The following is a 23370-nucleotide window of genomic DNA, read 5'->3' as shown; positions in this document are numbered from 1 at the left end:
TCCACCAAAATTTCCAGTTGGCACTATGCATTCGGGCAGGTAGCATTATCATGGCATCAGCCAAACACTGATTTGTCCAATGGCAGCGAGCTTTACACCACTCCAGCCAACACTTGGCATTGCGCATGATGATCTTAGGCTTGTGTGCAGCTGCTCGGCCATGTAAATCGATGTCATTAATGTGCTAACATTGCTTCTGAGAATAGACTATTTTTACGCCCTACACACTTCAGCGGTACCGTTCTGTGAGCTTGTGTGGCCTACCACTTTGCGGCTGAGCCGTTGTTGCTCCTAGACGTTTCCACTTCACAATAACAGCCCTTACAGTTGACCGGGGCAGCTCAGGCAGAAATTTGAACTGACTTGTTGGAAAGGTGGCATCCTATGACGGTGCCATGTTGAAATTCACAGAGCTCTTCAATAAGGCCATTCTACTGCCAATGTTTGTCTATGGAGATTGCACGGCTGTGTGTTCGATTCTGTACACCTGTCATAAATGGGTGTGGCTGAAATAGCCGAATCCAGTAATTTAAAGGGGTGTCCATTATTTTGTATATATAGTATATCGCCCACATACTTTTGGTGATACAGTGTATGTTCCCTGCACTGCTCTAGTCTGTGTGTGATTTATTGTGAACTATTTTACATTTTCAACTACAATGAACAGGAAATCAACACACTGATCACCTTATGACTCCTGCCAACCTTAGTTTCCCACGGTGCATTGTAGTTTTAAACATGCGATTGAAAAATTGAAGTCAATATGTATTAAGAGGAGCCACTGAAGTGACACATACAGCCATGACTGAGGTTTTGACAGTTCAGCTTGCACGTGACCGGCCAACAATGGCCCTAAAGGGGTCCTTTATACGGCCTGTATATGACAATGACATCTGTGTGAAGAGTATCCTGAGCAGTGCAATGAAGGTATGTTTTCTTGTCATGCTTCAAACTAAAGGGAAGCCAGTGGAAAACATTGGCATTCTCAGAAAAGGCCAGAACATCAACGTTTAAATATCTAATTTCATTATTGTTTTCTGTTGGAATATTCATCTTTGTTACACCATTAGAAGCCTACACACGGAGAACTGTCAACACAACTACAGTTTTAAGTTTCAAAACTGTAGGAGGATGATAAGAATAAGAAAGGAGTTGAAAGATTTCATTCGTGTCTATGAAAACATGAATGCTGTGCTAGAGTGACACTAGGCTGGACTAGAGGTCTAAGCTGCTGCCCGTAGAACACAGTTTGCTGCAGCATGGGTTCGAATCAGACCCATTTGCTATTTCAGCACTCTCTCCCCGGTCTTTCCTCTCCTCCAACAAACAACTATTTATGTAATGATTGGGACCGCCCCACATGATGATACAATTTACAATCATGTTTGACAGACACGCACCCAAAACAGACTTTGATAAAAGGGATTACCAAATCAGATGTGAAACTGCTCGGGTTTACACAGCCAACTTCTCAGGGGCATAAAAGGGTTAGGGTTGGGGTTGTGTTTTCTGAGAGCATTACTCTTAAGAGCGAGGAGGGCTTCATTGCAGGCCTTGGAAATGAATGATGGCGGTAGGAGAAAACCATATCGACCACGGTTCTCCAGCTCAAAGGTGAAGGAGTAGTGGATGCCCAGGTTGTAGGCCCAGTTGTCAGAACCTCCAGGGGCTAAGTCTGGAGAAGGACGAAGGAAGAACAAGGAATTTAACTTGTTTTGTAGTGACTGTTTATGAAGCAATAACTTATAACAGCTTTACAAAGCAATTGTCAGCATTTTATTATAAAACATCCTGGTCTCATAGACTAGATGAAACATAGTGAATGTAAATTCGGGACACTCAAATTAGTATGATATGTTGTGTTTGGTATATTTACATAAGAGTGATGGTTGCTTAATGCAAAAACTAAAGTAGGATGGTTGGTCAGGGTGGATTGGTGGGCATGTAACACGAACATCTAGCAACCCAAAGGATGCGAGTTTCAATCTCATCATGGGGAAGTTTATCATTTTTAGCTAATGAGAAACTTTTCAACGACTTACTACTTGTTTTCTACTTTGCAACTACTTAGCATTTTAGCTAACCCTTCCTCCTAACCCTTCCAGTTAACCGTTCCCTAACCCTAACCTTAAGTCTTCAACCAAATTCTAAAAATATTGTACATTTTGCACATTCGTAAAATACAGTACCAGTGAAAAGTTTGGACACACTTACTCATTCAAGGGTTTATGTTTATTTGTACTAGTTTCTAAATTGTAGAATAATAGTGAAGACATCAAAAACTATGAAATTACACATATGGAATCATGTAGTAACAAAAAGTGTTTAACAAATCTAAATATGTTTTCTATTTGAGATTCTTCAAAATAGCCACCCTTTGCCTTGATGACTGGTTTGCACACTCTTGGCATTCTCTTTCAATTAACTGCTGTGCCTTGTTAAAAGTTCATTTGTGGAATTTCTTTCCAACTTAATGCATTTGAGCCAATCAGATGTGTTGTGACAAGGTAGGGGTGGTATACAGACGATAGAGCTCTTTGGTAAAATACCAAATCCATATTATGGCAAGAACAGCTCAAATAAGAAAAGATAAATGACAGTCCATCATTACTTGAAGACATGAAGGTCAGTTTCTACAAGTGCAGTCGCAAAAACCATGAAGCGCTATGATGAAACTGGCTCTCATGAGGACCACCACAGGAAAGGAAGACCCAGAGTTACCTCTGCTGCAGAGGAAAAATTCATTAGAGTTAACTGCACCTCAGATTGCAGAACAAATAAATGCTTCATAGAGTTCAAATAACAAACACATCTCAACATCAACTGTTCAGAGGAGACTGCATGAAGGCCTTTATGGTCAAATTGCTGCAAAGAAACAACTACTAAAGGACACCAATAAGAAGAAAATAACTGTTTGGGCCATGAAACACAAGCAATGGACATTAGACTGGTGGAAATCAATCCTTTGGTCTGATGAGTACTAATTTGAGAGACTTTGTGAGACGCACAGTAGGTGAACAGATGATCTCCGCATGTGTGGTCCCCACGGTGAAGCATGGAGAAGGAGGTGTGATGGTGCTTTGCTGGTGACACTGTCTGTAATTTATTTAGAATTAAAGGCACACTTTACCAGCATGGCAACCACAGCATTCTGCAGCGATACGCCATCCCATCTGGATTGCTCTTAGTGGGACTAGCATTTGTTATTCAACAGGACAATGACCCAAAACACACCTCCATGCTGCATCAGATGACCCGGCCTCCACAATCACCTGACCTCAACCTAATTGAGATGGTTTGGAATGAGTTGGACTGCAGAGTGAAGGAAAAGCAGCCAACAAGTGCTCAGCATATGTGAGAACTCCTTCAAGACTGTTGGAAAAGCATTCCAAGTATAATGCGAGAGTGTGCAAAGCTGCCATCAAGGCAAAGGGTGGCTACTTTGAAGATTCTAAAATATATTTGTTTAACACTTTTTTGGTTACTACATGATTCCATATATGTTTTTTCAAAGTTTTGATGCCTTCACTATTATTATACAATGCAGAAAATAGTGAGAATAAAGAAAAACCTTGAATGAGTAGGTGTGTCCAAACTGTTGACTGGTGTTGTATAAACTGAACAGAAAAATAAACTCAACATGTAAACTATTCTTTCCATGTTTCATGAGCTGAAAGAAAAGACACCAGTTCAATCTTATTTCTTTAAAATTGTGTGCACAAATCTTTATATCTGTCACGGATCCCTCCGGAACTGTCATTATGCACACCCCCTGATTAGTAATTTTATAAGTGTGCCCTTGGCTTACCATTGTCTGGTCGATTATTATTCCTATGTCCGTTGGTTCGTGTGAGTACCTGTGCTATGTTGTTTTGGCTTTTGTGCCAGATACAGTTGGAGTCGGAAGTTTACATACACCGTAGCCAAATACATTCAAACTCAGTTTTTCACAATTCCTGACATTTAATCCCAGTAAAAAATTCCCTGTTTTAGGTCAGTTAGGATCACCAAATGTCAGAATAATTGTAGAGAGAATGATTTATTTCAGCTTTTATTTCTTTCATTACATTCCCAGTGGGTCAGAAGTTAACATACACTCAATTAGTATTTGGTAGCATTGCCTTTAAATTGTTTAACTTGGGTCAAACGTTTCAGATAGCCTTCCACAAGCTTCCATCAATACGTTGGGTGAATTTTGGCCCATTCCTCCTGACAGAGCTGGTGTAACTGAGTCAGGTTTGTAGGCCTCCTTGCTTGCACACACTTTTTCCAGTTCTGCCCAAATAAATTCTATAGGATTGAGGTCAGGGCTTTGTGATGGCCACTCCAATACCTTGACTTTGTTGTCCTTAAGCCATTTTGCCACAACTTTGGAAGTATGCTTGGGGTCATTGTCCATTTGAAAGATCCATTTGCGACCAAGTTTTAACTTTCTGACTGATGTCTTGAGATGTTGCTTCAATATATCCATGTAATTTCCTCCTCATGATGCAATCTATTTTGTGAAGTGCACCAGTCCCTCCTGCAGCAAAGCACCCCCACAACATGATGCTGCTACCCCAGTGCTTCACGGTTGGGATGGTGATCTTCGGCGTGCAAGCCTCCCCCTTTTTCGTCCAAACATAACGATGGTCATTATGGCCAAACAGATCTATTTTTGTTTCATCAGAACAGAGGACATTTCTCCAAAAAGTACGATCTCCCCATGTGCAGTTGCAAACCATAGTCTTGGTTTTTATGGTGGTTCTGGAGCAGTGGCTTCTTCATTGCTGAACGGCCTTTCAGGTTATGTTGATATAGGACTTGTTTTACTGGGGATATAGATACGTTTGTACCTGTTTCAACCAGCATCTTCGCAAGGTCCTTTGCTGTTGTTCTGGGATTGATTTGCACTTTTTGCACCAAAGTACGTTCATCTCTAGGAGACAGAACGCATCTCCTTCCTGAGCGGTATAACGGCTGCGTGGGTCCATGGTGTTTATACTTGCGTACTATTGTTTGTACAGATGAATGTGGTACCTTCAGGCGTTTGGAAATTGCTCCCAAGGATGAACCAGACTTGTGGAGGTCTACAATTATTTTCTGAGGTCTTGGCTAATTTCTTTTGATTTTCCCATGATGTCAAGTAAAAAGGCACTGAGTTTGAAGGTAGGCCTTGAAATACATCCACAGGTAAACCTCCAAATGACTCAAATTATGTCAATTAGCCTATCAGAACCTTCTAAAGCCATGACACCATTTTCTGGAATTTTCCAAGCTGTTTAAAGGCACAGTCAAGTTAGTGTATGTAAACTTCTGACCCACTGGAATTGTGATACAGTGAATTATAAGTGAAATAATCGGTCTGTAAACAACTGTTGGAAAATGAGTTGTGTCATGCACCAACTTGCCAAAACTATAGTTTGTTAACAAGAAATTTGTGTAGTGGTTGAAAAACAAGTTTTAATTACTCCAATCTAAGTGTATGTCCATATGATGCACAGTGCTCGTGGAGATTTTTGTGTAGCTCAGATTGACATATTTGAAGGCACTGGCAGCATTCCAGACTGACTACATTGCAGAATCATGCCAGATCTCACTGGATCGTGGGATATGAGCTGACCACTTCATATAGCAATCTGACGCCCGACTGCGCAGTCGATGAGGTAGCACACGACTATCAATACCACGTGGTCAACACCAGGTCTGCAATGTTGTCGTCCTGGAACGCAACCACTGACTCAATTTCAATACATCTTATTAATTGCCTTATTCTTTACCATTGTCCATGTGTACTTGTGTCCATCCGGGTTCATGACAGGCAGCACATAGATGTCCATACTGTTCACCATCTCGGTGATGTCATTGTTTAGATGATAGAAATTCAAGGACTGAGGAAAGAGCACAGGGAAGATTCAACGTTTTTATATAGCTGTCTATGTTCCAAATAAAAATAGTGGCTTTGTGATCATTACCAAAGCTAAGAGGAGTTTTCATTAGTGTAGTTCGACCACTGGGAATGGCTTTGATCACACAAATAAACTCTCTGAAGGTATTGGAAACTCATTCAATGTTATAAATAGTTCATATGTAAGAATATTACCTTTGTTGTCAAAAACATAAAGAATAAAGTCAATATTCCTCTCATGCCAGCTGGGGTAGAACAATGAATTATTCCTTGCAGTTATGTCTGAAGTATTTCACAAAATAGCTTTATGTGGGGAAAATTTGTGCAGGAACATATTTTCCAGGCCATTAAAGCTTGCTGGTGAAACCTAGCCAATTTAGTGTGTAATCTTTCAGGAATATAATTACATTTCAGTAAAAATTGAAGACCTTCAAACTTATTAAACACATTATTTGGAATTAAATACCATATTGAATCAGCATTGATCAAACATATTTTTAACCAGTTGATCTTTTTTATTTTACCAGATAAGTTGACTGAGAACACATTCTCATTTACAGCAACAACCTGGGGAATAGTTACAGGGGAGATGAGGGGGACGAATGAGCCAATTGTAAACTGGGGATGATTAGGTGACCATGATAGTTTGAGGGCCAGATTAGGAATTTAGCCAGGACACCAGGGTTAACACTCCTACTCTTACTATAAGTGCCATGGGATCTTTAATGACCCCAGAGAGTCAGGACACCCATTTAATGTCCCATCTGAAAGACGGCACCCTAAACAGGGTAGCGTCCCCATTCACTGCCCTGGGGATTGGGATATTTTTTAGACCAGAGGAAAGAGTGCCTCCTACTAGCCCTCCAACACCACTTCCAGCAGCATCTGGTCTCCCATCCAGAGAGAGAAGAGGAGAGGAGAGGAGAGGAGAGGAGAGGAGAGAGAGGAGAGGAGAGGAGAGGAGAGAGAGAGAGAGAGAGAGAGAGAGAGAGAGAGAGAGAGAGAGAGAGATCTTTGTTGATTTAGCCAGAGTAAAGTCTAAGTTAAACTTTACTTTTTTGAGGAGGGCTTTGGGCTGCTTTGCAATAACAGTGAGCTGTTTAATACACCATGACCCCCCGAAAAAAATAAATAATAATATATGTCTTTCTTTTAAAACATTTCCACATCTTGATTAACAAAATGATGTATTGTAATTAATTTGGGTTTAAACTTTATCCTGGAACTGCATTTAGACAGAAAATAATTTGCTTAAGTTATGCCTACTATTTGCTTTAGTAGGTCTACAGAATATTCTATGTATATTATGCAAAATCGGCCAGCTCACAGACAAATTCACTTTGCTACACCCAATGCCGTATATAAACCCGAGATTGTATTTAGCTATTTATTGGCCATTGAGAGGCTTTGACATACTGGTCGGACATATTGGCACTCCCTAGTAAGAGTAGTTCTCCATAGGAATGAAAGGAATTCTACAATATTTCAATTAAATGTTTCAAGGACATATTACATGTTTAAAAAATAAATAAATAGGTGGGACAGTAACATTAGTACTATATATATATATATATTTTTAATGTTTAGCATACATAATATAATTTAAAAGTATGCATTAAGGTGTCTGTAATAGAATACACTTTTCAAAAACGAATGTAAACATGAATAAATTACTTTCTATAGCTTCCAAAATATTTGGTACAATTGAGGAGTGCCAAGATAATTTTATACACATCACTGACTACACCAGGTGGCGTTATGCGCTCACTGAGGTATAATAAGAACGGACGCGCTAACCTAAAATTAAAACCAATAGTCAATTTACAGCACAAACACTTCCGGTTTAGAGGTTGTGTTAATAAGCTGTCTGTCCATGATCAACTTGCTCAATGTTTGTGTGATCTAATCAGCTTGGAATTTTGTGTTTTATGTACATCTTTGATAAAATATGTTAGATATTAGTCCAGCTAACTGATTGCTTTAGCATTATAGGGGCGGCAGTGTAGCCTAGTGGTTAGAGCGTTAGACTAGTAACCGGAAGGTTGCAAGTTCAAACCCCCAAGCTGATAAGGTACAAATCTGTCATTCTGCCCCTGAACAGGCAGTTAACCCGTCATTGAAAATACGAATTTGTTCCCAACTGACTTGCCTAGTTAAATAAAGGTTTTTAAAAAATAACTAACTTTTTTATTTTATTTATTTAATTATTATTATTATTTTTTTAATTATTTGTAATTATTATTATTAATTATTATTTATTTTTATTTATTTTTATTTATTTTTATTAACAACAAATCAATACATGAGGGAACACAAGCATACATAGATTACAAACAATGGACAATCGAGCTAGGGGGTACAATATCACATTACAATTACACAAGGACCTTAAGGGACATGCATATACTTACAATACTAACAGCTTTTTTGTTTTGCATTTAACCGTCTTAAAATACAGTTCAATTTCTTTTTGTAGGATATACGAAAATGTGGTTTTCTGTTTGTAAATTTACATTTGTGTATATGAAATTTGGCCAAAAGAATAATGAAATTAATTACATAAAAATGATTCCGCTTATTTCTATTGTATGTAAAGAATCCAAACAGTACATCTCTCCACAATAGTGTAAAATCTTCATAAATGTGTTCAATTATAAACCTACTGATGTCTTGCCACAGTTTTCTTACATGCATACAATGCCAAAAAAGATGCACAACTGTTTCTGGGTGGTCATTACAAAAGGAGCAATTTGAGTTGATGTTTTCCTTCTTCATATAGTGGTTGGCAGGATAATATTTATGAATAATTTTAAAGGAAACTTCCTTAATTTTGTTAACAAGTAGGTATGTTTGTGGCAACATCCAAACTTTTTTCCAACAGATATTATCAATAAATCCATTCCAATGAGCTGCTATAGCTCATATATGGCTCTGGCCATATACCACACCCCTTCGGGCCTTATTGCTTAATGATAATATTCCTAGCTATAGGATCTTACTACAGATTGCTCAGTGCATTCAGCATGAAGAAGTTACTTTGGTGGCTTATCTCTCGAATCTCAGCTTGCCACCCATCTGTCAAGCATTATGTTGATTAGAATGTTGACATGGTATGAAAAAAAAACATATCAAACAGTAATTTGTTGCCGTGTTGATTAGGCACCAAAGAGAAGAAAACGGATTGGAACGGCCATTTTAGTTTCCCCTTTGTGTAACATTTTCTGTTATGGGGCCTAGTGAACATCTCCCAGTCTTCCACATTAATTCACCCACCTGGGTCATATTCACCAGGAACCAAATGGATGCAAACAGACCCACAGGGGAGGGAAGTACTACCAACTGGGAGGGACTACCTGAACTTGTCCAATAAACGATTGTTTTAGTTGCAAAACGTTATCCATTGCAAAAGGGTTTGCTACTTACTGTATGCAATAATAAATATGGTCTTCTCCATGTCCCAGGTACCAAGATGTCAACTATATGGTGTACACGGGCGACCAGGGTGTGACAGATCAGCAGATTTTTGATGGCGCTTCAACATCCTTCTACCTCGACCCGTCCAGTTTGTCTTCCTCAAACACCGCCTATTGATCAGCCTCTTCCCCCCAATTCACTCTGATTGGTCAGAGTGTAGGCTCAATCTTCCTTGGCTTGGAAGCCCTTACGGAGTTTGTCCCAGGTGTCTAAATCGACTCCATGGGTTACGCCTTCACTCTGCCTGTGCTTAAATACCTAGGGGTTTGTCACGTGGCTAGCTACGTGCGCTACCCCACCATCAGCACAGACATGCTGTCAGTGGTGCGTGAGAGGAACCCCAGGTAGGTAATCGTCTCAGAACCCTGTTTCCCACTACAGACCCCCGGCCCCCTGATACACAGTCTTAACTAGGGGAATATAGCCAGGGCTATATCTGAATGTGCTTTAGCCAATGCCTCTCTGACTATTATTGTCAATGTCATACTCTGACTACAATGGCATGACCATGTTAGTCAGAGAAGTTGGCTGAAAAGTCACCTACAGATCTGGACTAGGCTAAGATCAGGATCAAATCAGGCTAAGGGGAATATGGGATTTGTTAATACTCTGCTAACTTACAAGCACTAACTAACACGTTGCACTGCTATTGTTATAACTGTCATCAAACCTGCATCAATAAGTGTTGTTCATGTTGTAACTTAGGTCCACTTTCCACTTTATCATTGACATCAATGCATGACTTCCTCTTGTTGTGCATGCTTCCTTTCACCTCACCTGATCCTATCACGTTATGTTTTACCATTCCCCAACCAAGGTTCAACAACGCAGACTACATCTCCAACAACCTGTTCCTGAGCGAGGTCAAGTTTGTCTACTACTGCCTGCTGGTGCTGCTCTATGGTCTGGCCGGCTCCTGCAGCGACGTGGACATTGTCAACTCCAGCTGGACCCTGAACCACATCCTGACCCTGTGGAGAGCGACCAAACGCACCTGCTTAGTCTACCCGCCCAGCGACACCCACGCCTTCCTCCAGCTCCCATTGGACGAGGACTCGGACCGGAAGTGCCATTCCATCGTTTCCATTGGTCAGTTTCGTCCGGAGAAGGACCATTGGCTTCAGATTCGCGCCTTCCCGGAAGATGCTGCAGAAGAAAGAGACGGGGCCGGGAGGAAGGGAGTCGATGAGGTTGGTGCTGATTGGTGGATCCCGGAACCAAGAGGATGAGGATAGGGTGTTGATTTAAACTCAACGTGCCGGATGAGGAGCTGAAGAGGGAGTTGGGGGAAGCTACGGTGGGACTTCACACCATGTGGAATGAACACTTTGGGATAGGTAAAAAACAGAAATAGAATTAATTACTATGATTCTATACTGCTGTCATTATATTTATATTATTAAAAACACCTGGCTATTATTCTAATGCAAAGCGCTCGTTTTCTCTCTACATGCCCAACATTTAGTACTGTATAATCCTGTACTGAATGGAGTCCTCATACACTGTTCAACAGCCCATTCTGAAATTGTAGTACATTGTGCTGTTACAATATGCTATTGTTAATCACCAATGCAAATACCTTGTTTGATTGCTTCACATCCTCCTCTTTATAAATGAAAGTTGAACGCAAACAGGTATTTTTATTGCACCATAGCAAGTTTCTCAAAATGGCTAGGTTGCTAGCCAGGTGGCTGTGGATACTAAAATGCTTGTCTAACTTCATCTTTCACTGTTCAATATAAATGCAGTCTTAGGTAATGTAATTATACGTCCAGTAATGTGTCTACCTAACTTTACAGCCAGCACTTACCCTGTACCCTCTGTTCTCCTCTGCTCTCAGGGGTGGTGGAGTGCATGGCGGCTGGGACCGTCATCCTGGCTCACAGGTCTGGAGGCCCCAGGCTGGACATTGTGGTGCCCTATGAGGGCGGCCAGACGGGCTTCCTGGCTGAGGATGAGGATGGCTACGCAGACGCCATTGAGCGGATCCTGGCCCTGTCACCCTCGGCCCGTCTGGAGATCCGACGCTACGCCCGCCTCTCGGTCACTCGCTTCTCCGACCAGGAGTTTGAGGCCTGCTTCCTGGCTACCATGGAGCCTCTCATATGGACACTGGCGCGATGAGGGGTATGGATGGGGGAGTGTGCGTGTGTGTGTGTGTGTGTGTGTGTGTGTGTGTGTGTGTGTGTCACAGGCTCATGGGTGTGTGTGTTGGTGGTTGAGTGACTAAAACTCATGCTTGTACTGCCATGGCACATTTTGGCATACTAACCATTCCTTTAGTTGACATAGGATACCGTTTGTGTTAAAGTGCACAAGAAAATACGTTGACTTAAATTAGAGCTGCATTTATTGACATGTCAGTCCAGGTGTCCACTCTCTTTCTAGAGGGTCTTGTTATATGTTTAGTATTTATGTTTTCAAGACCCCATTCCATTTTTTCCAATGTATTTGTACTTGAGGCACAACATTTTTAGTGTTCCGTCTAACCTCCTTCATGTTCCCAGTCTCAATTTTTAACGCATATAGAGAGCCGGCTGGTAGACTAGATTAGTGCTGGTCTAGCAAGGACTGGACACAACTGTGATTTTGATGGTATTCCAGGTTGGCTTTTTGCAGTCAAACGACAAATCTCAGAAGATTGTTATAATAAGATGGGGTGCTTACATTTGTCTTATTTCACACGTGTGAATTGGAAATGGTTTATTTTTCATACCCGCTCAGTCAGGGATCCGCAATTTCTGATCCCTGACTGATTGGGATATGAAAAATAAACCATTTCCCCATTCACCCATGTGAAACACAGGAGCAATTGCCTTGCTCACGGGCACATCAACATATTTTTCACCTCGTTGGCTAGGGATTTGAACCAGCGACCTCTGCTACCGGCCCAACGCTCCTTACTGCTAGGCTACATACAGTGTTGATGTGAAACACTTCTCTAGGCATTGTGAGATCTGATCTCTTGTGTAGTGTGACTACAAAAAAGACAACCTGGAATGCCAGCAGTGTCCGACTGACCTTTTGATGACGACCAATCTCTGATCTCTGACATCATTGGGAGAGAGAGGGTAGGGACGAGCCTGTAGAGACTAACTTCACGACCCTGATGATGACTGCTGTAATAATTATATTGTTACTTAACTAGAAATACCGTTTTGTATCCTATTTATTTTTAGATTATAACGTTTATAAAATACATTGTTGTGATCTTTAGTGCAATGATAAATGATCAACAAGCATTTGAGCACAATAAACATGTGGATGACAGTCAGTGTTTCAGCGTGAATGATTCCCTGGGAAACTGACATTTTGTCCTATTTTCACCATGTAAAAACATAAATGGGACAATCAGAAAACAACTGTTGTACCGGTCTTCTTGCAAGCAGACCTGTCTGTTTTTGCTAGCACTGCCTTCGCTATTTTGAAGGTTTTACTTGCAATTATTGTGATATGTAGTCGTTTGCACTGATTCGTAAGATTGTACGTGCGTCTGCTAAATGACTGAAAAGGTAAATGAACATGTGGCAAGTTTAGTTCCAGGAAGAAGACCACTTCAAAGTAATGAGATTTCAGCCTGTAGGTCAATACTGTTGGCATTGAAATAAACCCAAAGAACTAAGGTCAGTCAGTGCTGTGGCAAGGAGGGGGGTGGACAGGAGGGAGAGGGCAGGGTAGAGTCTGATCGTACTGTATTTAAGGAATGGGGGAGTTGATGATCGAGGTGCTTTGTTTTATGCTAGACAGAAGATGAAGTGGTGTGTTGTTCTGCTGGCCTTGCTGCAGTCTTTGTGCTGCTCAGGTAAGTGATATACAATCCTTTCAGGTGTAGAACTCAATTTTGCAGCTGGTTCTGATAGTGCTTCTACACATGTCTCAGTCGATTTGATTTGTCATTTACGTCCAGTCAGGAAGTGAAGCCAGGATCGTGTTTATTGGGCACCAAACTGAAGCAAACGAGTAAAATGGGGAGGAATAAGACACATTTATTTTTGTTTTCTGTTGCAAAACGTTTTGTTACAGTGAGACCCAATGAACATGACCCAGTTCAAAGGTATTATGTTAATCTTTAATAATACACATTTAAAAAAAACAAATCATGAATTCACAATGCAGACGAGGGACCCCCGACAATATTACCTCCCAAATACCACAGATGTGAAATGTACTGTATGAGTGCTCAGTCTCCTCTTTCACCGTTGACCTCTGCAGGCTTGCCCCTGTACCAGTCAGAGTTGGCGTCCACGGCAGACAAGGCTCTCGTCGTGACCATGACCCAAGTCAACAATCTGTACGCTGGCCTTCGTCTATACCGAGTCACCCATGGCTCTATCAAAAGGGTAAGTGTCTTCTCACCCCTGACCTCCTAGTGGAATGGCTACATTTACAGTGCCTTCAGAAAGTATTTACACCCCTCGATTTATTCCACATTAAATGTGATAAAATCTATTTAATCCATTTTGAATTCAAGCTGTAACATTTTTGTTGTGTTTCAGCTTGAATTCAAAATTGATTAAATATTCTTATTTTCTCAACCATCTACACAATACCACAAAGTGAAAAGTGAAAACATGTTTTTAGAAATGTTTGCAAAAGTATTAAGTACTACAGAGTTAAGAAGGACTCCTGAATCTTTAGTGACTGGGTGTATTGATAGGCCATCCACAGTGTAATGAATAACTTCACCATGCTCAAAGGGATATTCCATGTCTGTTTCTTATTTTCTTTTACCCATCTACCAATCGGTTGCTCTTCTTTGCGAGGCATTGGAAAATCTCCCTGGTCTTCGTGGTTGAGTCCGTGTTTGAAATTCACTGCTCGACTGAGGGACCTTACAGATAATGTGTGGGGTACAGAGATGATAGTCATTCGAAAAACATTTGATTTTCATTTGCAAAAAAAAATTCAAAATTTATTCCACTTTGACATTATGGGGTGTTGTGTGTAGGCCAGTGACACAACATCTCAATGTAATCCATTTTAAATTCAGGCTGTAACTCAACAAAAATGTGGTGAAGATTAAGGGGTGTGAATGCTTTCTGAAGACACTGTATGCTCTTAGGGCACTATTCAATCCACATTGCGGAAGTTAAGCTTTACAGCGTGATTGAAATTTAAAGGCAATGTTCCCGCTTTCGTGCATATGTCGGCTCAATCGTAAATTACCTTGACATTTCTATCGCAGAATCTGCAATGTTTCAGCTTTACAGATGGAATATAGCCCCTACTATAGGAAAGTACTACACGGAACAAAAATATATAAACGCAACATCTGTTTTTCAATCTTCCATACGCACAAAAAGCTTATTTCTCATTTCTTTACTTCTTTATTTTTATTTCTCTCTTATTCCTTATTTCGCCTTTGCCAAGATAATCCATCTACCTGACAGGTGTGGCATATCAAGAAGCTGATTAAACAGCATGAGCAATACACAGGTTCACCTTGTGCTGGGGACAATAAAAGGCCACTCTAAAATGTGCAGTTTTGTCACACAACACAATGTCACAGATGTCTCAAGTTGAGGGAGAGTGCAATCTGCATGCTGACTGCAGGAATGTCCACCAGAGCGGTTGCCAGGTAATTGAATGTTCATAAGCCGCCTCCAATATAATTTGACAGAATTTGGCAGTACGTCCCAGAGGCCTCACAACCGCGGACCACATGTATGGCGTCGTGTGTTGCGAGTGGTTTGCTGATGTCAACGTCGTGAACAGAGTGCCCCATAAAGGCGGTGGGGTTATGGTGTGGGCATGCATAAGCTATGGACAATGAACACACTTGCATTTTAATCGAAGAATGCACAGAGATACCATGACGAGATCCTGATGCCCATTATTGTGCCATTCATCTGCCGTCATCACCTCATGTTTCAGCATGATAATGCACAGCCCCATGTCGCAAGGATCCGTACACAATTCCTGGAAGCTGAAAATGTCCCAGTTCTTCCATGCCCTGCATACTCAGCAGGTATGTAACCCATTGAGCATGTTTGGAATGCTCTGGATCGACGTGTACAACTTCCTGTTCCTGCCAATATCCAGCAACATCGCACAGCCATTGAAGAGGAGTGGGACAACGTTCCATAGGCCACAATCAACAGCCTGATCAACTCTATGCGAAGGAGATGTCACGCTCCATGAGGCAAAATGTGGTCACACCAGATACTGACTGCTTTTCTGATCCACACCCCTACTTTTTTTTTAAAGGTATTTGAGACCAACATATGCATATCATGTATTGCCAGTCAATTGAAATCCATAGATTAGGGCCTAATGTATTTAAATAGCCTTTTATTTTTTTCAACCTTTATTTAACTAGGCAAATTCTTATTTACAATGACGGCCTAGGAACAGTGGGTTAACTGCCTTGTTCAGGGGCAGAATGAGATATTTTTATCTTGTCAAATTGGGGATTCAATCTAGCAACCTTTCGGTTACTGGCCCAATGCTCTAACCACTAGGCTACCAGTTCCCTCACGTGTAGACTTCTCCCTGAATGGCCTCACAGGCACCATCTCAATTCTGACAATGTTGCAAATCAAACTTGCTAACCTCTGCTCACTTGGGGAAGATAGTAGCAAGCATACCTAGGTAGGGGTCGTTACATGACTTTTTGTTGTTGTTTTCATACACGTCATCACACAGATCTTAATGTGTCTTCTCTTCCAGGTTGTTCCTTTGGGATTGAACACTTATGACCTGATGATGAACTTTGGGATCAAGGAGACGGACTGTCTGAAGAGCTCTGGAAAAGACCCACAGAGATGTGCTTTCAGAGCGGGCTTCTTTGTGGTGAGACCCCGATCCTCGATTATTGGCCAAAGAAAAGATCTGATTTGTCAAAAGACCAATTAGTGGAAAAAATATCTGAATTGGGCTGCCTTGTGTCATTGCAGCCTATGAAATCAGTGCAAGAAATAGATCAGGGGCTGTATGTATCAAGCACCTCTGATTAAGGGTGATGATCTAGGATTGGTTTTCCCTTTTAGATCATAATTCATAAAAATACACTATGGACAGGGAGGACTTGATCCTAGATCAGCACTCTACTCTATACACTCCTTTGAGACTGAAATAAACTGACGCAGTACAATAAATAATTCCTCCCCAATACGCAGCTGACGAAGGATTGGGACTGATAAATATAATGACCACATCTCTTTAGCAAATTATTTTCTTGACCCACAAATGTAATATATTTTTTAAATCTAGGACCAGATGAACAGGAAAATTATCTACATACACTGCAGTAGCTGTATTTTACATTAATACCGGATGACAATATGAGCAAATTTTTTGTGTTTGGTCCTGGGCATAGATTACTGTGAAAGTCCACTAAAGGGTTTGTGGGGTTCATCTATAAACTGCTGTTTTTTTTTTCAGGACATTCTCTGTTGACAGACTCCACACACTGTTGATTTTGGCATGGGATGCTGTGTTTGCTGTGACAGACAGGGGAGAACAGAATGTCACCAAATTAGTTTCTCTCTCTGCCCTGATCATTCCAACAGGACTGGTGCCTGTTATAAAACGCTAAAGATATAGATTCTTAGATTCATACTGCATTCATACTGTACTAGCATACTGATCAACGTGCGTAATTGTATGCCCATTTTCTTCTCTCTTATCTACCACTAATCCTCCTTTCCTCCCTTGTTCCCTCTCTCCCAGCCGGCCGCCTCCTGCACCGCACGTGTCCGCGTCACTGCAGAGCTCACTCAGGTTGTGTCCCTGAACTGTGGCCAGGACAGCTCCAGCTCTGAGTCCAGTAGTGAAGAGGTGAGAGAGGGAGGGGGGATGCCCAATAGTTGAAGAGAATATAAAGGGTGTTTTCACATTATTTCCCTCTTTAAAAAGTACTAATCTCACTCTTCTTTAAAGTGAACTCTGGGGTGAAAAAAAGGACTCTGTTCTTTGTATTCACACTGCCCTTCGATTTGAATGAGGTCTCGGCTCTCTTACCAGTTCATTTTGGTCTGAGTCCTAATAATAAATGTAATAATACATGTAGTTTTGCATTTAGTTACAAAATAAGACATACTAATTATAATCCAAATGTAAAAATGACAGCAGATTAAAAAAAAAAATATCTTAACATTTTTTATTTAACCTTTATTTAACTAGGCAAGTCAGTTAAGAACTAATTCTTAATGCTTTAATCAAAATTTTTATGCTCAATTGTACCACCAAACCTGCACAATTTTTTTTTTAGTTAGTGACACTATTGTGTGGGGCTATGGCAGGGGAACCTGTTTTGCAGAAGCTTATAGTGCTTGGTGTGTAAATAATGATACGTTAACCTGGAGAGCTTTCTGTTCACAAAAATAGTGAACCACCTCGAGATGGTCTCAGTTCGGTTTGTTTTGCGGGGTCTGAGTTCCTTTGAAGCATTGACACTGCACAAAAATTTAAGCGAACCGGACGGATTTCCCAAAGATTTGCTGAAAGGGACCATGTGTAAAATCGCCCTAAGAGATGCCCAATCCCAAAATCAACCCCTTTTAGGGCCTAAAGGCACTCGGGTAGATCTTTAAGGATTTGATCGGTACGTAATATGACAACAATTCCACCTAGCCTACCAGATGGCAAGGTTTAGTTAATACCATTCATCAATCATTTCAGATGTACATTGACGGATGGCCTAGAGGTAGAGGCTAAGGTGCCGTTTGGGATTGATCATCAACAGTTTATACTTGAGTTATTTGCCCTGATTTTGTCTACATTCTGATTGTGCCCACATTTGACAGGTGTAGACAATCAAGACACATTGTGATCTGATTGTGATTAGATCATCCTGCCCACCTCCAGAGGTTGTCAGATACGCATTGTGTCTGGATATCTTACAAGTGTAGACAGAACTTGACAGAGAAACCATTTTAAGTCATTATTCCACCCTCATTGACAGGTGCCACCATTGACTAATGACATGTCTTACAATGATATTATTTTTTAAGAATAGCTTTGAAATAGTTTGCATAAAGGGACCAGGAAATCTGGTCACAATGCAGACACAGTGGACAGATAACAATCTATGGGGCGGCAGGGTAGCCTAGTGGTTAGAGCAAGTTCAAATCCTGGCGCTGACAAGGTACAAATCTGTCGTTCTGCCCCTGAACAGGCAGTTAACCCACTGTTCCTAGGCCGTCATTGAAAATAAGAATTTGTTCTTAACTGACTTGCCTAGTTAAATAAAGGTCAAAAATACATTTTAATAGCATATATTTGTATTCATGGATCCCTATTAGCTGCTGCCAAGGCATCAGCTACTCTTCCTGGGGTCTGGCAAAATTAAGACAGTTATACAATTTAAACATTACAATACATTCAACAGATTTCACATTTCATATGTTGTCATGTGTGTGTATGCATGTGTCAATGTTTGTGTTGCTTCAGTCCCCACTGTTCCATAATGTGTATTATTGTTATTTAAATCTGATTCTACTGCTTCCGTCAGTTACCTGATGCGGAAGAGTTCCATGTAGTACTGTGCACCTCCCATAGTCTGTTCTGAAGAGACCTTTGGTGGCGTGGGGTATGCATGGGTGTCCGAGCCGTGTGCTAGTCATTTAAAACGGACAGCTTGGTGCTTTCAACATCTCAATACCTCTCACAAATAGAAGTAGTGATGAAGTCAATCTCTGCTCCACTTTCAACCAGGAGAGAGAGACATGCATATTATTAATATTTGCTCTGTGTACATCCAAGGGCCAGCAACGCTGCCCTGTTCTGAGCCAATTTCAATTTTCCTAAGTACCTCTTTGTGGCACCTGATCACACGACTGAACAGTAGTCCAGGTGCGACAAAACTAGAGGCTGTAGGACCTGCCTTGTTGCTAGTGTTGTTAAGAAGGTAGATTAGCGCTTTATTATGGACAGACTTCTCCCCATCTTAGCTACTGTTGTGTCAATATGTTTTGACCATGAAAGTTACAATCCAGGGTAATCCAAGCAGTTTAGTCACCTCAAATTGCTCAATTTCCACATTTATTACAAGATTTAGTTGAGGTTTAGTGAATTATTTGCCCAAAATACAATGCTTTTAGTTTGAAATATTTAGGACTAACTTATTTATTAACACCCATTCTGAAACTAACTGCAGATTTATGTTAAGTGTTGCAGTCATTTCAGTCTCTGTAGTAACTGATGTGTATAGTGTTGAGTCATCCACATACACACTGGCTTTTGGCATGTGGTTAGTAAAGATTGAAAAAGTAAGGGGCCTAGACAGCTGCCCTGGGGAATTCCTGATTCTACCTGGATTATATTGGAGAGTTGTCCATTAAAGAACACCCTATCTGTTCTGTTACAGGTAACTCTTTATCCACAATATAGCAGGGGGTGTAAAGCCATAACACATACGTTTTTCCAGCAGCAGATTATGATCGATATTGTCAAAAGCTACACTGAAGTATAACAAAACAGCCCCCACAATATTTTTTATCAGTAATTGGTCGGCTATTTGAGCCAGTAAAGGGGGCTTTACTATTCTTAGGTAGCGGAATGACTTCCCTCCAGGCCTGAGGGCACACACTTTCTAGTAGGCTTAAATTGAAGATATGGCAAATAAGTGGCAATATCATCTGCTATTATCCTCAGTAATTTTCCATCCAAGTTGTCAGACCACGGTGTCCTGTCATTGACACTCACTTTACAGAATAAAAAATTACAATTCTTGTCTTTCATAATTTGGTCAGATACACTTGGATGTGTATGTAGTGTCATCTTGCCAATGAAAAACTCAAGTTGTTGGCAATATCAGTCGGTTTTGTGATGAATGAGCCATCTGAATGAATGAATAAAATGGAGCTGAGTTTGCCTTTTTTCACAATTTCATTGAAGGTGCTCCAAAGCTTTTCACTATCATTCTTTGTCATGTTATCTTTGTTTCATAGTGTAGTTATTTTTATTCAGCTTAATTAATGATTTCTCAATTTGCAGTATGTTGTGCAGCCATTCCTTTTGCCTCATCCCATACAATCCCCAGAGATGTAACTGTTTTTACAGTAATTTTCTTAATGGCTGCATGCTTATTAGTAACTGGGAGAAGTAATTTCATAAATGTGTCAAGTGCAACGTCGGTTTGCTCCTCATTACACACCACAGACCGATAAATATTCTTTACATTAACAGGAATCACTACAAAACGTATTCTATGACCTCTTATACACTATATTAGGCTTAACCTTTGGAACTTTAGATATGGCTACTATATTGTGATCACACAACCCGATGATCTGGATACTGCTTTCAAGCACACTTCTGCAGAATTAGTAAATATGTGATCAATACATTCATTCCTGTGCTGTTTAACTACTCTTGTAGGTGGACTGATAACCAGGTTTCAGCTTTTTCTTGAGTGGGCAGCTTGGTGAAAGCCAGTCAATATTCACCCAGAAAATATACCTCTGTTTATCACATACATTATCAAGCATTTCACACGTTATCCAGATACTGACAGTGAGCACTTGGTCGAAATCAGCTTCCCATCAGAATGGGCTTTAGGTGAGGCAGATTAACCTGTAGCCATATTACTTCAACAGTATTTAACATGAGATCCTCTCAAATCTGTACAGGAATGTGGTTCTGAATATAAACAGCAGCAACACCAGTGGCATGTCTTTTTTTTATAACCTTGTATTGCTACCCCCTGTATCAAATATATTGTCTGAGAGTCAGAATATGAATCATCTGTTGCTAGCAAGTTGTTAATTTCATGAACCTTGCTTCTTAATAACTTCTTATGGCTGGGGGGCAGTATTGAGTAGCTTGGATGAATAAGGTGCCCAAAGTAAATGGCCTGCTCCTCAGTCTCAGTTGCTAATATATGCATATCATTATTAGTATTGGATAAAAAACACTTAAGTTTCTAAAACTGTTTGAATGATGTTTGTGAGTATAACAGAACTCATATGGCAGGCAAAAACCTGAGGAGAAATCAAAACAGGAAGTGAGAAATCTGAGGTTGGTATGTATTCAACACAGTTCCCTTTGAAATCCCCTTGAGATATTCCACATCTTCCACAAGATGTCAACCATCCATAGACATTTGAATGAGGCTTCTACTGTGTTGTGGGACTGAATGACAGCAGAATGAATCAGGTAGTCAGCCATTTTCTGGTCACAAGCATTTCACATGATAGCGACCTGCGTTCCATGTCTCCTGAAGACACAAATGAATACTCCGGTTGGAACTTTATTGAAGATTAATGATAAAATCATCGTAATGTTGATTCTGTACTTAGTTTGAAATGTTTCTTCGACCTGTAATATAACTTTTTGAAGTTTTTGTCAGACGTAACGCTGACCAGAACGAGCGTTTGGATATGTATACCAAACGCGCTAACAAAAGTAGCTAATTGGACATAAATAACGGACATTATCGAACAAATCAAGCATTTATTGTGGACCTGGGATTCCTTGGAGTGCATTCTGTTGAAGATCATCAAAGGTAAGGGAATACTTAGCATGTAATTTACGGTTTATGTTGACTACAACATGGCTGCTAATTTGACTTGATCGTTCTGAGCACAGTCTCAGATTATTGCATGGTTTGCTCTTTCCGTAAAGTTTTTTGGGAATCTGACACAGCGGTTGCATTAAGGACAGGTATATCTAGAATTCCATGTGTATAACTTGTATTATATACATTTATGATGAGTATTTCTGTTGAATCGATGTGGCTATGCAAAATCACTGGATGTTTTTGGAACTAGTGAATGTAACGCGCCAATGTAAACTCAGATTTTTTTATATAAATATGAACTTTATCAAACAACATGTATTGTGTAACTTGAAGTCCTATGAGTGTCATCTGATGAAGATCAAAGGTTAGTGATTCATTATCTCTTTGTGCTTTTTGTGACTCCTCTTTGGCTGGGAAAATGGCTGTGTTTTTCTGTGGCTTGGTGCTGACCTAACATATAATTGTTTGTGGTGAGGAATTGTAATTATGACATTTCTGTTTTGAATTTGGCCCCCTGCACTTTCACTGTCTGTTGTCATATCATCCCGTTAACGGGATTGCAGCCCAGAGGTTTTTTTAAGCTACATATGTTAACGTGGGCTATGTGTAGACATTTATTGAAATGTGGGCAAAATCAGGACAAAGGATCCATGTTAGCACCAAGTATACACAGAGCAATACAGAAAAATAACTAAATCCAGATTCTCTATCAACAGAACTTCACGAGGAAGAGGCAGCAGTTGAACGTGCAACCATCTGGGAACAAGGGTAAGCAAAACCTAGCCTATTCCCAGATATGTTATTGCAGTCTTTATCTCCTTTGGTCCGTTGGCAAGATGGCACAAACAGCTCTAGGGACCAGGCTCAAGCAAAACTGCTTCAGTTGACGCCAATGTATAGTATATAATAACACACAAAATAATCACTGTCCTAACCAAAATAATGTATTGCTGCAGGCCCTGTCCTGCATGGCTTCCCTGAGGCCACTCTCTTTCCCAGCCACTCTTTCTCCAGACAAGTGGAGCCTCAACCGATCCCAAGAGGCGACAGCATCGGCAACCACCTGGAGTGACTCGGCACGACACACCCGGAGTGTATTCAATGATGTGAAATGTTACGAGTGTTGAAGATAGAATAGGGAATTGTCAGCTCTATACAGTACAATTCTGAATTACAACCATATCTGTTCTACACCATACATTTATATCAGGCCCTGACAGTACTCGTTGGAAAACAGGGAGGTTCTGATAGTGGCGCTGGAACCTAAGAGATCATTTCCAATTAAATTGATTACTCTTGTCTGGATGTGTCATCATTCATTTTCATGTTTTGTAAGGGGGACATACAAGTGATAATGTCTATTAATGATCCACTATCCATAGTGATTGAAAGACGCATACAGGGTGATCCTGTGTATGCAAGACATGTGGAGACCACAAGAGGGCATTCAAAGGCCATCAACACTGAACCCAGAGCAACATTCCATCTTATCAGATTACGTTTATACAGGCAGCCCAATTATTGGCCATAGAGCTGATTTGATAGT

General features: G+C 40.5%; 1 protein-coding gene and 1 pseudogene across 1 annotated transcript; both read left to right on the top strand.

The window, feature by feature from the left end:
- Positions 1-1567: 1567 nt before the first annotated feature.
- LOC118369973 (GDP-Man:Man(3)GlcNAc(2)-PP-Dol alpha-1,2-mannosyltransferase-like) lies at positions 1568-11485 on the top strand (annotated as a pseudogene).
- Positions 11486-13049: 1564 nt separating this feature from the next.
- On the top strand, positions 13050-23123 carry LOC118370139 (secreted phosphoprotein 24-like). The gene is given in 7 exon segments (XM_035754960.2): positions 13050-13094; positions 13097-13163; positions 13574-13701; positions 16031-16153; positions 17033-17140; positions 22541-22592; positions 22781-23123. Coding segments are annotated over 7 exon segments (624 nt in total). The 5' UTR covers positions 13050-13064; the 3' UTR covers positions 22897-23123.
- Positions 23124-23370: the final 247 nt, after the last annotated feature.

This window comes from Oncorhynchus keta, chromosome 37 (assembly GCF_023373465.1).
Source record: "Oncorhynchus keta strain PuntledgeMale-10-30-2019 chromosome 37, Oket_V2, whole genome shotgun sequence".
Taxonomy (NCBI): domain Eukaryota; kingdom Metazoa; phylum Chordata; class Actinopteri; order Salmoniformes; family Salmonidae; genus Oncorhynchus; species Oncorhynchus keta.
This window is presented reverse-complemented; position numbering and strand designations above follow the sequence as displayed.